General features: G+C 42.5%; 1 protein-coding gene across 1 annotated transcript in view; it reads right to left on the reverse strand.

Moving 5' to 3' along the window:
* ASZ1 (ankyrin repeat, SAM and basic leucine zipper domain containing 1) overlaps nucleotides 1–15,366 on the reverse strand; it is a 222,246-nt gene that overhangs the window by 166,886 nt on the left and 39,994 nt on the right. The window contains exons 3-4 of the mRNA XM_075342520.1: nucleotides 6,549–6,671; nucleotides 4,103–4,214 (exon numbers count right to left, since the gene is read on the reverse strand). Coding sequence (XP_075198635.1) covers nucleotides 4,103–4,214; nucleotides 6,549–6,671 — 235 coding nt within the window. The remainder of the gene's footprint in view (nucleotides 1–4,102; nucleotides 4,215–6,548; nucleotides 6,672–15,366) is intronic.

Here is a 15,366-nt window from a genome sequence, read left to right on the forward strand (position 1 = left end):
TACATTAAAATTAATCCAGGTCGTTTGTTGGATTTCTACCACACTGAAAAACATGTTGTAAATCACCGGCCTATTTTTATTATTTATTTAAAAAGGTATATTTAACCCTTTCCCTACTGCAGCAAATTTAATTTCTGCTCCAATTTTTACCTCCCATTATGCCAAGTGTTGTAAGTTTATTTTTCCATTGACATAGCGCTGAGGGCTTAATATTATGGGATGAGTTGTAGTATTAAATTACTATTCATTTTACCATGTAGTCTGCTGGAAAAGAGGGAAAAAATTCGCAGCTTACCTGCCGGGCTCAGCAGTGAAGGGACTGAGCGATCTGTGCACAGGAGTCATTTTATTAGAATTTTTGAGGACTACAACTACTAGTGCTATCGAAGTGCTTTTTTATTTACTTTTATACCAAACATCTCCCATTTTACAATACGAACCCCAATGAGTAGAACAAGTTTGTATATGAATGTCAGGTTGCAATAAGTGTTTTCCCGTTCTAGAAAAACATATTTTGGTCTGCTCAGCCTCAATGCTTTTGAATAACTTGAATATTTGCACTGCCGAGGGGCAAGCACCCCAAAACACCGTGTCTGCAAATTGTGATTCTGATCTGGCATATATATATCCTAAGTCATATGCAAAGGATTGTTAAAAATCCACATTTGACTTTTAGGATCGCTACTTCCAATAGGTGGCGCTGCACTAGAGTTTGTCTCCTTTCCTGGAGAAACAATTTGAATATTGGGGATATTTAGGCATATTACTTTGACGTTGCAATGGTTTTTCATGACCAATAAGAACAGTAAAATGAACGTGCAAACAGACAAGAGGATGATTTGATATAGACTTCCCAAAACAATGTGCAAAGCAACACAAATAAGCAAGGGAAGTTTAGTTAACAAACAAGATGCAAGCAATTACATGTGGTCTTTGTAGGACTGAAGCGGGCATTTGGGAAAATATTAGAAAGTTAGCTCAATTTCCTTATGACATTATTGCTTCATAGTGGTATACATCCAAAAACATTTCCTCTGTAGAAGAAAGGAGGATAAATAAAACGCGAAAATTAAATTGTAGTCTAAAATCTAGAAAGACAAGCCCTCCAGGACAAATCTAAGCCAGCTGTAAGGAAGCATTCAGAAGACGCCGATTAGTTGCAGTGTAGTGAATCAAAGCACCTCTAGAAATATACAGCGGGTGAAGTTAGGATTGAATCTCACTCATGTTCTAAGTAAATACATTTCTAAAAAATTATTTAACATTAATTTCTCACCAGATGTCACAAACAACCCATCCAATTCACACAAAGCAATCAAACCAAAGATGTCCATAAATTCAGTAATGTGTATTAATGAGAAATGTACAGGGAAGCATATTGAACACATGAAGAGAAATCTAAAAAGCCATGGAAAGTCGTGACACCAGCTGAAATCCGTAATTAGAAAGCAATCCTGCCACTTAGTGAAAAATATCAGCCTCAATATACAGTCATATGAAAAAGTTTGGGCACCCCTATTAATGTTAACCTTTTTTCTTTATAACAATTTGGGTTTTTGCAACAGCTATTTCAGCTTCATATATCTAATAACTGATGGACTGAGTAATATTTCTGGATTGAAATGAGGTTTATTGTACTAACAGAAAATGTGCAATCCGCATTTAAACAAAATTTCACCGGTGCAAAAGTATGGGCACCTCAACATAAAAGTGACATTAATATTTTGTAGATCCTCCTTTTGCAAAAATAACAGCCTCTAGTCGCTTCCTGTAGCTTTTAATGAGTTCCTGGATCCTGGATGAAGGTATATTTGACCATTCCTGTTTACAAAACAATTCCAGTTCAGTTAAGTTTGATGGTCGCCGAGCATGGACAGCACGCTTCAAATCATCCCACAGATTTTCAATGATATTCAGGTCTGGGGACTGGGATGGCCATTCCAGAACATTGTAATTGTTCCTCTGCATGAATGCCTGAGTAGATTTGGAGCGGTGTTTTGGATCATTGTCTTGCTGAAATATCCATCCCCTGCGTAACTTCAACTTCGTCACGGATTCTTGCACATTATTGTCAAGAATCTGCTGATACTGAGTTGAATCCATGCGACCCTCAACTTTAACAAGATTCCTGGTGCCGGCATTGGCCACACAGCCCCAAAGCATGATGGAACCTCCACCAAATTTTACTGTGGGTAGCAAGTGCTTTTCTTGGAATGTGTTTTTTTGCCTCCATGCATAGCGCCTTTTTGTATGACCAAACAACTCAATCTTTGTTTCATCAGTCCACAGGACCTTCTTCCAAAATGTAACTGGCTTGTCCAAACGTGCTTTTGCATACCTCAGGCGACTCTGTTTGTGGCGTGCTTGCAGAAACGGCTTCTTTCGCATCACTCTCCCATACAGCTTCTCCTTGTGCAACGTGCGCTGTATTGTTGACCGATGCACATTGACACCATCTGCAGCAAGATGATGCTGCAGGTCTTTGGAGGTGGTCTGTGGATTGTCCTTGACTGTTCTCACCATTCTTCTTCTCTGCCTTTCTGATATTTTTCTTGGCCTGCCACTTCTGGGCTTAACAAGAACTGTACCTGTGTTCTTCCATTTTCTTACTATGTTCCTCACAGTGGAAACTGACAGCTTAAATCTCTGAGACAACTTTTTGTATCCTTCCCCTGAACAACTATGTTGAATAATCTTTGTTTTCAGATCATTTGAGAGTTGTTTTGAGGAGCCCATGATGCCACTCTTCATAGGAGATTCAAATAGGAGAACAACTTGCAAGTGGCCACCTTAAAAATCTTTTCTCATGATTGGATACACCTGCCTATGAAGTTCAAAGCTCAATGAGGTTACAAAACCAATTTAGTGCTTTAGTAAGTCAGTAAAAAGTAGTTAGGAGTGTTCAAATCAAGAAATTGATAAGGGTGCCCATACTTTTGCACCTGTCAAATTTTGTTTAAATGCAGATTGCACATTTTCTGTTAGTACAATAAACCTCATTTCAATCCAGAAATATTATTCAGTCCATCAGTTATTAGATATATGAAACTGAAATAGCTGTTGCAAAAACCCAAATTGTTATAAAGAAAAAAGGTTAACATTAATAGGGGTGCCCAAACTTTTTCATATGACCGTAGCTGTACTACTACTTCTCCATACACGTCCGCTATATAAAAAAGGGGAAAAAAAAGAAAAAATTCTAAATCACCCCCACTTTCTTTTTGCCCCATTGAAAATACAATCATTAAAAAAAATGTAAAATAAATTACACATATTTGGTATCGTCGTGTGCAAAAACTGCAATAAGAGGCGCTCAATACATCATATCTACCAAATATAGTATAAAAACCATCACCTCAGGACACAAACAATAAGCAGTCACTGAGCCCCAGATCCCGAAAAATGAGAATGTTACGAATCTTGGAAAATGGTAACAAAAGCACAACTCTTTTTTTTTTTTTAACAAATATTTGAACCATTTTTTTCACCACTTTAAAAAAAAAAAAAATAAAAAAAAAATACTACATATTTTTTTTTTTCTCCGAACTTGTACTGACCAAAGGAATCATAATGCCAGGACAGTTTACCTTATAGTGAACATGGTACAAAAAAAACCCAAACTCGTGGAATTACACTGTTTTACAATTTCTTTGCACTCGGTATGTTCCAACCGGTTTCCAGTACGATATGGGCAGAATGAATGGTGTCATTTAAAAGTACAACTCGTCCTGCATAAAACAAGCCCTCGTATGGCTATACTGACGGAGAAATGAAAATTTACAGCTCTTGGAAGAAGGGGAGGAAAAAACAAAAACGAGACACAGAAAATTGCCAGGTGATGAAGGAGTTGTGTGGGTTATTTTTATAACTTTTATGGATCAAAAAGGCATTTTGTTACTTGGAAAATGTAAAGATTGAGCGGTGGATAAAATTACTGTTTTCTCACGTTTTATTTTTGTCACATGGAAGGTAAATTAGCCAGTCAGTATGTACACGGATGGGCAGTCCTAGCCACCCAATATACTCCAGCATGAGCGTTCCCATATAGCTATAACCAGGATGAAAGGCCATGTAGCAAGATCTCATGTACACAGTTCCATACCTGCAGCATACGTTTGGGTCAACATTCCTTGAAAGCAGCAAATCAACGCACTTCACAATGTTTTCCTCAGATGCATTTGCAGTACATGCAGCCATTAGGACAGTAAATGCACCTAGAAGAGAAGGAAGGATTCAACAACCACTTTTCACACCCATCTCAAAAGTGATAGTCATTTTATCCATTTTAAAATGTCTAACTCCTTAAGGACCACAATCAAAGTGAACTAGAAAGCTGAACACAGGCTGTATGAATACGAGACTTCCTGTATCATTTCAGGGAAAACACACATTTAAAAAAGGCAGTTGGGGACTATGCCACTTAGGTGATTAGTCAGAGGCAGATCCTCCCCACCCCTCTCCATTGATAGACAGGTCTCTCCCTATACACAAGTAGGGAGAGTCCCGTCACTTAGGAGGTGCAAGGCTGGGAGAAACTGCTGAGGATCAGTGTCTTGAACTAGTCCCTGCCAGGCTTTTAGGCCTTCTCTAAAATGCCGTAGAATAAAGTAACATACAGTAAATCCATAAAGCAATGAAAAAAAGGAAGTGATGAGGAAACGCGCGTCGGGGTTGCAGGACCAGTCTTAATACCCAAGGTTTATATCTCCCATTCACACTAAGTGTTTAATATAGTATATCTACATGTATTTATTTGCAGTGTATACTACATAGTAATGAAAGGCCACCTAGCCTAATCTCCACTGATGATGGGGATTATTTTGGCTCCTTCAACACTTTATATGTCCATAATTCATGGGTGTATTTAGTTCTAATCTGGTCAGTTGTGCCCTGTGTAGGATGAACCCTACTTTTAATATGGTAATTTATATGTATTTTGTGTGCAGATGTTTAACCTCTTTACAACACATGACATACTGTTTCTGTGCAGATCAGAGCAATGCTGCTCTGATCTACAAGAAAGAATGAGCGATCAGACTGCTGATCGTTATAGTCCCCTATGGGGCCAAGTGAAAAAAAAAAAGAAAAAAAAAACCCCTAAAAGTTCAAATTACCAAATCAATCAATCGTCCGATTGGGGTTAAAAAAAAAAAAAAATATAGCCATATTTGGTATCGTCGCGTTCAGAAATGCCTGATCTATGAAAATATAAAATCAACTAATCTGATTGTCATTTTTCAAAAAATTGTCAATTTTTGCTGCTTACCAAACACCAAAATTTTTTTTTTGTGGCCGCAAATTTTGCGCAAAATGCGATCAAAACGTAGCATCTGCCCAAAATGGTATGGTTAAAATGGGTGGTTCACCCATATTTTTTATTGTCTAGTTCGATATTATATTGAGAAACAATGTTTCTCTCAAATACCTTGTGTTGGCAATAGTGCATGTGAGAGGCACTATTGCAGACCGCTGATCCCCGTCCAGTGACGTCTCCGTCAAATGCTGCACACGTCACATCCGTGCAGCCGGCTGCATTCTTCCAGACTCTGAGCTGTGAGCGGTTTTTCACTGCTGTCACAGCCCATCTGCTCCCTCCTCCCTCCCAGCGCGTCTCCTGCTCCCCACTCCTCGCAGAACGCTGCAAGCAAGAGACGCGCTGTGCTGTGATGGAGGAGGGAGGAGGGAGCAGGGAGCAGATGGGCTCAGAATGCAGCTGGCTGCACGGATGTGACGTGTGCAGCACTTGACGGGTACGTCACTGGACGGGGAACAGCGGTCTGCAATAGCGCCTCTCACAGGCACTATTGCCAACACAAGGTATTTGAGAGACACATTGTTTCTCAATATAATATCGATCTAGACAATAAAAAATATGGGTGAACCACCCTTTTTAAAATGTCAGCTCAAAACGCAAAAGATAAGCCATCACTGAGCCATAGATCCCGAAAAATGAGAACGCTACGGATTGCGGAAAATGGCACAAAACGTACGGCACTTTTTTTCAGATAAACTTCAGATTTTTTTTTAACCCCTTAGATAAAAGTAAACCTATACATGTGTGGTGTCTACGAACTCGTACCGACCTCAAGCATCACACTGACATCATATTTTCCGATATAGGGAACACACAGTGAATAAAACCTCAAAAACAATAGTGCAATCTCACTTTTTTTGCAATTTTTCTGCATTTGGATTTTTTTTGCCGTTTTCCAGAACACTATATGGTAAAAACCCATGGCTTAATTTAAACGTACAACTCGTTCCGCAAAAAACGAGCCCTCATATGACCATTTTGACTGAAAAATAAAGTTATGTCTCAGAAAAATGGCGAGAAAAAAAAAAAAAAGGAAAGCTCAAAATTGGCCAGTCGTGAAGATGTTAACATTTTGATGCTCATAAGCTTTCCCATGTAGCATTTGTGTTGCGATTCTTGCCCCTTCTATTACTGTGACACATGACGTACAGGGAATACACCCCAAAATTACATCGCCCATTACACAGTACTCATTAAAATAACAAGTGGAAGGTTTTTAGGTTATTGCATATACCTCCTTCAAAATTTGCATTAGCGCCCCTGTCCAGAAGAAGACGTATCATTGCTAAATTCCCAGTAGTAGCTGCATACATCAATGGAGTCCAGCCGTAATGGAAAATGCATTCAACGTTTATTCCTAAGACAAAGAAAACAGAACATGGTAATAGAGAAGAAAAGCACAATAAGACGAATGGTAACAGTATGTGCACACAGTGTTTTAGACGTCTGCACAGCCGCATCGTTTTTGAGGCATAAAATACTTCAGGAAAATGCAGGCTGCGTTTTCCTGGAAGCATTTTTTGGACGTCTTTTGTGGTGACTTTACCAACCTATTTATTATAGTTTTTTCCGGACCACATCTTTCAGTGCTGCGATTGGATGTACCAAAGGGGTAAAGGGAATCCAGGGTTATCCTGTCTATAAATCACTCCAATTAGGCTGTTAGGCTGGGGCCACACGGGGATTACTGACACTCGGCTCACGCTGGCAGTACAGAAGAGCCGAGTGTCATGCGAGTGTTCCTGCGACTGAGGTCCGATCGTGTGAGCGGACCTCAGCTGCGGAGGGGAGGGAGAGATTTAGCTCCCTCTCTCCTCCGTTGACGGCTATTGACATTCTCGCGGTACACCGCGATTTTTCTCTCGCCTCATAGACTTGGATGGGTGCGAGAGAAACAAGGATCGCATTACAGTTGCAGCATGCTGCGATTGTTTTCTTGGTCCGAGTAGGGCTGAGAAAATAATCGCTCATGTGTACTGGCACATAGGCTAATATTGGTCCGAGTGGAATGTGCGATGTTTCATCGCACTCCACTCGGACCGATTTTCAAGCCGTGTCTTAGGCCTTACTCAAAAACTACTACTTTAAAAGGGATATTTCAATTTCAGCATATTATTTTTTTTTACACTATAAATAAAATTTAAGTATACAAGTTGTCTAATATAATTCCCGTATTACCGTATTTTCCGGATTACAAAATGCACCCCCCCCCCCTCAAAAAAAAAAAAAAAAACTGGGGGGGGGGGGGGGGAGAATGGGGGTGCATCTTATAATCTGGATATGGCTTACTGGGGCGCCGGCGGTGGAGCAGGGCTTACAGTAGACAGCGTCAGAGATAAAGAGGACTCAGAGGAGGGGGTGTCACTGCAGTGAAGCGGCTCAAGTGGGGACACTGCGGGCTCGAGGGTATCGCGGGTGCTATTGATCTGCCGGCTGTTGATGCAATGGAGTTAAAAAAAATGGCCGTGGAGGCCAATCTGCGCATGCGCCGCCTACGCAGCTATTTTCTTGAAATTCATCGCGTCAACAGCCGGCAGTTCAATGAAGCCTGCAGTGCGCTGGCAGATCAATGGCGCCTGCTGCAATATCCCCGAGCCCGCAGTATCGCCAACTCTCCGTCCACTGATCCTCCTGAGCCGTGACACTCCCTCCTCCGAACCCGCAACATCGCCGACCATGCCTCTTGTGACCCTCTTGAGCTGTTCCACCACCACCGCTCCCCCTGGTGAGCTATTATAACACTCACTAGGATTATAAGACGGTCTCCCATTTTAAAATTAAGAATTAATTTTTCCTATTTTCCTCTAAAATTGGAGGGTCTCTTATAAAACGAAAAATACGGTATTTCACATGTCATTCAAGATCTTGGCTTGCAGACATTAAGGTTAGGGGGCCAATTTTATTTTATTTTTTCTCCCCTTCAAAAGGGTCATAATTTTTTTTTTACTTTTCTGTCACAACAGCTGTATGAAAATAACTATTTGTAGTATTTAATGACACAATTTTAACAAAGTAATGGGTTTCCTTTTTACCACGTTCCTCTCAGGAGAAAAAAAGCAAACAAGAGACGGAACATGAAAAAGCAAATGAGAGAGACAGAGCGAGCTAACCAACCAGAGAGCAAGCCAACCAACCAGAGAGACCGAGAGCGAGCTAACCAACCAGAGAGCCAGAGAGCAAGCCAACCAACCAGAGAGACCGAGAGCGAGCTAACCAACCAGAGAGACAGAGAGCAAACCAACCAACCAGAGAGACCGAGAGCGAGCTAACCAACCAGAAAGCCAGAGAGTGAGCTAACCAACCAACCAGAGAGACAGAGAGCAAGCCAACCAACCAGACAGAGCGTGAGCGAACCAACCAGAAAGACCGAGAGCGAGCTAACCAACCAGAAAGACAGAGAGTGAGCTAACCAACCAACCAGAGAGACAGAGAGCAAGCCAAAGAACCAGAGAGACAGAGCGCGAGCGAACCAACCAGATAGACAGAGAGCGAGCTAACCAACCAGAAAGACAGAGAGCAAGCCAAAGAACCAGAGAGACCGAGAGCGAGCTAACCAACCAGAGAGAGCAACCCAACCAACCAGAGAGACAAAGAGCGAGCTAATCATTCAACCAGAGACAAAGCGCGCTAACCAACCAGAGAGACAGAGAGCAAGCCAACCAACCAGAGACAGAGCGTGAGCGAACCAACCAACCAACCAAAGAGACAAAGAGCGAGTGAACCAAACAGAGAGACAGAGAGCAAATGAACCACCCCCAGACCCCTGCTTCTATTATAAATAACTCCATGAATATGTGAACTTAGAAAAATAATGTTTATTCAAGCTGGAAATATCAGACTGCATTTTGAACACACCCCTAGAGTCGCCATGAGGGAATTACAAAATTACAACCATGACTGGGGTACTGGGCCCGGTGAAGAGGTGGGGGGGGGGGGTTCAGGGGTAATTACATAACTTTATTAAGCCCCGCCTACCCGCATTTCACAGGGCCCACAGGCGGCATTGTACCTTTAAATCTTCCTGTCTGGCCGCATCGGACGTGGCTACGTAGCACACTGTGCGTGGTCAGGTCCTGGCAGATCATCTGCGTGAAGAGGATTTCGGCATCTTCTCTGCTTTCGAGACAGAACCTGCAAGGCTCAGTGCAGTCTCTGCCCTCTCCACCTCCTGTGCTGGGATTCATGGCTTCTCTCATGTATATGGAGCTCCTGGCTAGTCAGCGGCTGGTAAGATACATGTGTGGTGATAGCTCGTGATAGGGGTCCGGGTCTGCTATACTGTGCACTATGGTGGTCTGGATGGAGGACTGAGAGGGTCTGTACCTCGGTATGCTATTAGGGGCTGGGGGGGTTTGAGCTGTGTATATTATATGCGCCTGTTTGTTTATTGCCATGTTAATAATCAGGGGCTGAGGTTAGCTACACTTTACACTGCAAGAAGAGGTGCTGCACTTTCTACTGTTAAGGGCTAGGGACATATTGCCCTGTGTACTGTGTGTTGCGCTGCATACTGGGGACATATTGCCGTGTTTACTGTGTGTTGCGCTGCATACTGGGGACATATTGCCTTGTGTACTGTGTGTTACGCTGCATACTGGGGACATATTGCCTTGTGTACTGTGTGTTACGCTGCATACTGGGGACATATTGCCTTGTGTACTGTGTGTTGCGCTGCATACTGGGGACATATTGCCTTGTGTACTGTGTGTTGCGCTGTATACTGGGGACATATTGCCGTGTTTACTGTGTGTTGCGCTGCATACTGGGGACATGTTGCCCTGTGTACTGTGTGTTACGCTGAATACTGGGGACATATTGCCCTGTGTACTGTGTGTTGCGCTGCATACTGGGGACATATTGCCCTGTGTACTGGGTGTTGAGCTGCATACTGGGGACATATTGCCCTGTGTACTGTGTGTTGCGCTGCATACTGGGGACATATTGCCTTGTGTACTGTGTGTTGCGCTGCATACTGTGGACATATTGCCTTGTGTACTGTGTGTTGCGCTGCATACTGGGGACATATTGCCCTGTGTACTGTGTGTTGCGCTGCATACTGTGGACATATTGCCCTGTGTACTGTGTGTTGCGCTGCATACTGGGGACATATTGCCTTGTGTACTGTGTGTTGCGCTGCATACTGGGGACATATTGCCCTGTGTACTATGTGTTGCGCTGTATACTGGGGACATATTGCCCTGTGTACTGTGTGTTGTGCTGTATACTGGGGACATATTGCCTTGTGTACTGTGTGTTGCGCTGCATACTGGGGACATATTGCCTTGTGTAATGTGTGTTACACTGTATACTGGGCACATATTACCCTGTGTACTGTGTGTTGCGCTGCATACTGGGGACATATTGCCCTGTGTACTGTGTGTTGCGCTGCATACTGCGGACATATTGCCTTGTGTACTGTGTGTTGCGCTGCATACTGGGGACATATTGCCCTGTGTACTGTGTGTTGCGCTGCATACTGCGGACATATTGCCTTGTGTATTGTGTGTTGCGCTGCATACTGGGGACATATTGCCCTGTGTACTGTGTGTGTTGTGCTGTATACTGGGGACATATTGCCCTGTGTACTATGTGTTGTGCTGTATACTGGGAACATATTGCCCTGTGTACTGTGTGTTGCGCTGTATACTGGGGATATATTGCCCTGTGTACTGTGTGTTGCGCTGTATACTGGGGATATATTGCCCTGTGTACTGTGTGTTGCGCTGTATACTGGGGACATATTGCCCTGTGTACTGTGTGTTGTGCTGTATACTGGGGACATATTGCCCTGTGTACTGAGTGTTGCGCTGTATACTGGGGATATATTGCCCTGTGTACTGTGTGTTGCGCTGTATACTGGGGATATATTGCCCTGTGTACTGTGTGTTGCGCTGTATACTGGGGACATATTGTCCTGTGTACTGTGTGTTGTGCTGTATACTGGGGACATATTGCCTTGTGTACTGTGTGTTGCGCTGTATACTGTAGACATATTGCCCTGTGTACTGTGTGTTGCGCTGTATACTGGGCACATATTACCATGTGTACTGTGTGTTACACTGTATACTGGGGACATATTGCCCTGTGTACTGTGTGTTGCGCTGTATACTGTAGACATATTGCCCTGTGTACTGTGTGTTGCACTGTATACTGGGCACATATTACCATGTCTGTTGTGCTGTATATATTGGGGTGCTGGTGGGTGTTCGGCCCCTTTATACATCCATATATAAACACATGTGTGGTTCACTTCGTTTTGACTATGTGTTTATTTTTATCAACTATTCTTGTATACATTATTAAAACTGTGTGCTATCAGTGTGCCATCTGTGTTTTTTCGGTATGAATATATAGAAAATGAAATTACAAAGCTTCTCCTATATTTTGCAATGTTAAACATGTGCAGCACAAGGACTAAGGGGCATTGCAAACCTGGAGAGGAGTTTAGAGCTCACTGAGCTTTCTCTGGCTGGGGCCAGTGATATGGAGAAGGGTGGAGGTGGGGAAGATCAGGACCCAGAGGTAGGTAGCTGGGTAACAGTTAGAAGAAGAGGTAGGGGGAAAAGTGTCAGGGAGCCTAGTCCTGACCTGGCACAACCTAGTAAATATGCCTGTTTGGCTGATATTAGGAATGAAGGGCCTGGACTAGGGTCACTACAGCAGGATGTTGCTCCTAGCAACCAGGAAAACAACTGCTGTAGGAAGGAGGGAAATAGGAGTGCAGCAAAGCCCAGACAGATGTTGGTGGTAGGGGACTCTATAATTAGGCGGACAGACAGGGTCATCTGTCGCCGAGACCGTGAATGCCAAACAGTGTGTTGTCTGCCGGGTGCTCGGGTTCGGCATATTGTGGATCGGATAGACAGATTGCTGGGTGGGGCTGGGGAAAACCCAGCGGTCATGGTGCACATTGGTACTAATGACAAAGTTAGAGGCAGGTGGAAGGTCCTTAAAAATGATTACAGGGAACTAGGAGAGAAGCTGAAGTCCAGGACCTCCAAGGTGGTGTTTTCAGAAATACTACCGGTGCCACGAGCGTCACTAGAAAGACAGCGGGAGCTTAGGGAGATAAATATGTGGCTTAGAAATTGGTGCAGGAAGGAAGGGTTCGGGTTCATGGAGAACTGGGCCGACTTCTCAGTCGGCTACAGGCTCTATGGTAGAGACGGGCTGCACCTCAATGGGGAGGGTGCAGCTGTGCTGGGGGAGAAAATGGTCAGACGGATGGAGGAGCTTTTAAACTAGGCTCGGGGGGGGGAGGGAGGGTAGTGGAGCAAATAAGGGGATAGATAGAGCAGATAGAGACAGGGAGACGGTAGGGGTCAATGAAGGATTAGGGGGGGATGGGACATACAAGGAACGTAGGGAGGCTAGGAGTAATAAAGGTGTTAATAGGATTAAATGTCTACTGGCAAATGCAAGAAGTCTTGCAAACAAAATGAATGAATTGGAGACTCTTATGTCAACCATGGATTATGATGTGGTGGGTATTACGGAAACCTGGCTGGATGAAAGCCATGACTGGGTGACAAACATACAGGGTTATAGTACATTTAGGAAGGACAGGAAAGGCCAAAAAGGTGGTGGGGTGTGTATATTTATCAAATCTAACCTAAAGCCTGTGTTGTATGATGACATTGAGGGGAACAGCAACAATGTAGAGTCAGTATGGGTAAATGTACATGGCGAGGGGAATAATGGAAAAATGCTAATTGGAGTTTGCTATAAGCCTCCTAACATACCTGAACAAATAGAGGGTGAAATGCTGTAACAAATTGAAAAGGCAGCTAATAATAATAATCGGGTTCTTATGATGGGGGATTTCAACTATCCAGACATTCAGTGGGACATAGAATCTTCTGGTTCTGCTAAAAGCTGTAAGTTCTTATCTACTATTCAAGACCATTTCCTCTCTCAGATGGTAGATGAACCGACCAGGGGAGATAATTTGCTAGATCTGGTCCTGTCAAATAGACCGGATACAATTTCAGATCTACAGGTCCGGGAGCACTTGGGCACCAGCGATCATAATATGGTAAGCTTCAACATAATATTCAATAGAACATTTCAAAGGGGAAATGCTAAAACCTGGAATTTTAGGAAAGCTGATTTCAACAAATTAAGGGAAGAGCTTAAATGTGTAGATTGGGACAAAGTCATGGTAACTGGGGATACTGAACATAAATGGAGAAAGTTTAAGGATATACTACTAGAGTCCTGTAAAAAACGTATACCCAGTGGTAATAAAATGTCCAGGAATAAAAAGAAACCACTATGGATAAATAAGACTGTACAAAGTATAATAAAACAAAAACAAAGGGCATTTAAAATCTTAAAGGCTGAGAATACAGAAATAGCATTGCAGGAGTATAAAGATATCAATAGGAAATGTAAAAAAGAAATCAAACAAGCAAAATTAGCTACTGAAACAAAAATCGCCAATGACATTAAAATAAATCCCAAAATCTTTTATAAATACATTAATGTCAAAAGGAAAACAAAGGCTAGTATCGGCCCCTTAAAATATAATAAGTTAGTTATAGAGGACAAACAAAAGACTGAGATATTAAATAGGCATTTCTCATCTGTATTCACCAAGGAACTGACTGTACCAGGGATCATTCAACAAGTGAAAAATCAAAGTCCACCACCCGATATAATTAATTTAACACAAGATGAAGTACGCCTACGTCTGAGTAAATTAAACATTGACAAATCCCCAGGGCCAGATGGCATTCATCCACGAATATTGAGGGAATTGAGCTCCGTAATCGACAGACCGCTGTATCTCATCTTTTTAGACTCACTTGTAACAGGGTTGGTGCCTCAGGATTGGAGGATTGCTGATGTGGTACCGATATTTAAGAAAGGTAAGAGGGTAGATCCAGGCAACTACCGTCCAGTAAGCCTGACATCAGTAGTATGCAAAGTTTTTGAGGGCATTTTAAGGGATGACATGCAAAAATATATTGCAGAAAATAATATGATAACTGACAAACAGCATGGATTCATGAAAGATAAGTCGTGTCTAACCAACCTGTTGGGGTTCTATGAGGGGGTAAGTTCAAACCTGGATATTGGTAATGCAGCTGATGTGATTTATTTGGACTTTGCAAAGGCATTTGATACTGTACCACATAATAGCCTTATACTAAAGCTCCAGAAGCAAGGACTAGGGGACACAATATGCAACTGGGTAAGGAATTGGCTAAAAGATAGGAAACAAAGAGTAGTCATAAATGGTACATTCTCTAAATGGGCTATAGTCAGCAGTGGGGTGCCGCAGGGATCTGTGCTTGGACCGATTCTTTTTACTCTCTTTATTAATGACCTTGTGGATGGGATTGATAGTACAGTGTCAGTCTTTGCCAATGACACCAAACTATGTAGGATATTAAAAACTGACCTGGATAGTACAATATTACAAAAAGATCTGGATAAGATGTCAGAATGGGCAGATACTTGGCAAATGAGATTTAATGTTGATAAATGTAAAGTAATGCACCTAGGACGGAGTAATCCTATAGCTGCGTATACATTAAATGGAAGTAAACTCGGGACTACAGAACAGGAGAAGGACTTGGGTATTCTCATTACGAATAAGCTGAGCAGCAGCACTCAATGTCAAGCAGCAGCTGCTAAAGCAAACAAGATTTTAGGGTGTATAAAAAGAGAGATTAGATCCCGTGATCCCAACGTATTGTTACCCCTCTATAAATCACTTGTAAGGCCACATCTGGAATACGGGATCCAGTTTTGGGCTCCACATTTTAAAAAGGACATTCAGAAGTTAGAGTCAGTTCAAAGGCGGGCAACTAGACTATTACAAGGAATGGAAGGCCTCCCATATGATGGCAGATTGAAAAAGTTAGATATGTTTAGCTTAGAAAAAAGACGTCTCAGAGGAGATCTCATTTATATGTATAAATACATGTGTGGTCAATATAAAGGACTGGCACATGACTTATTCCTTCCAAAGACAGTACTAAGGACTAGGGGGCACTCACTGAGAGTGGAAGAAAAGCGATTCCGAAACCTAAATAGGAAAGGGT

Source organism: Anomaloglossus baeobatrachus, chromosome 4 (genome assembly GCF_048569485.1).
Source record: "Anomaloglossus baeobatrachus isolate aAnoBae1 chromosome 4, aAnoBae1.hap1, whole genome shotgun sequence".
In the NCBI taxonomy this organism is placed as follows: Eukaryota; Metazoa; Chordata; class Amphibia; order Anura; family Aromobatidae; genus Anomaloglossus; species Anomaloglossus baeobatrachus.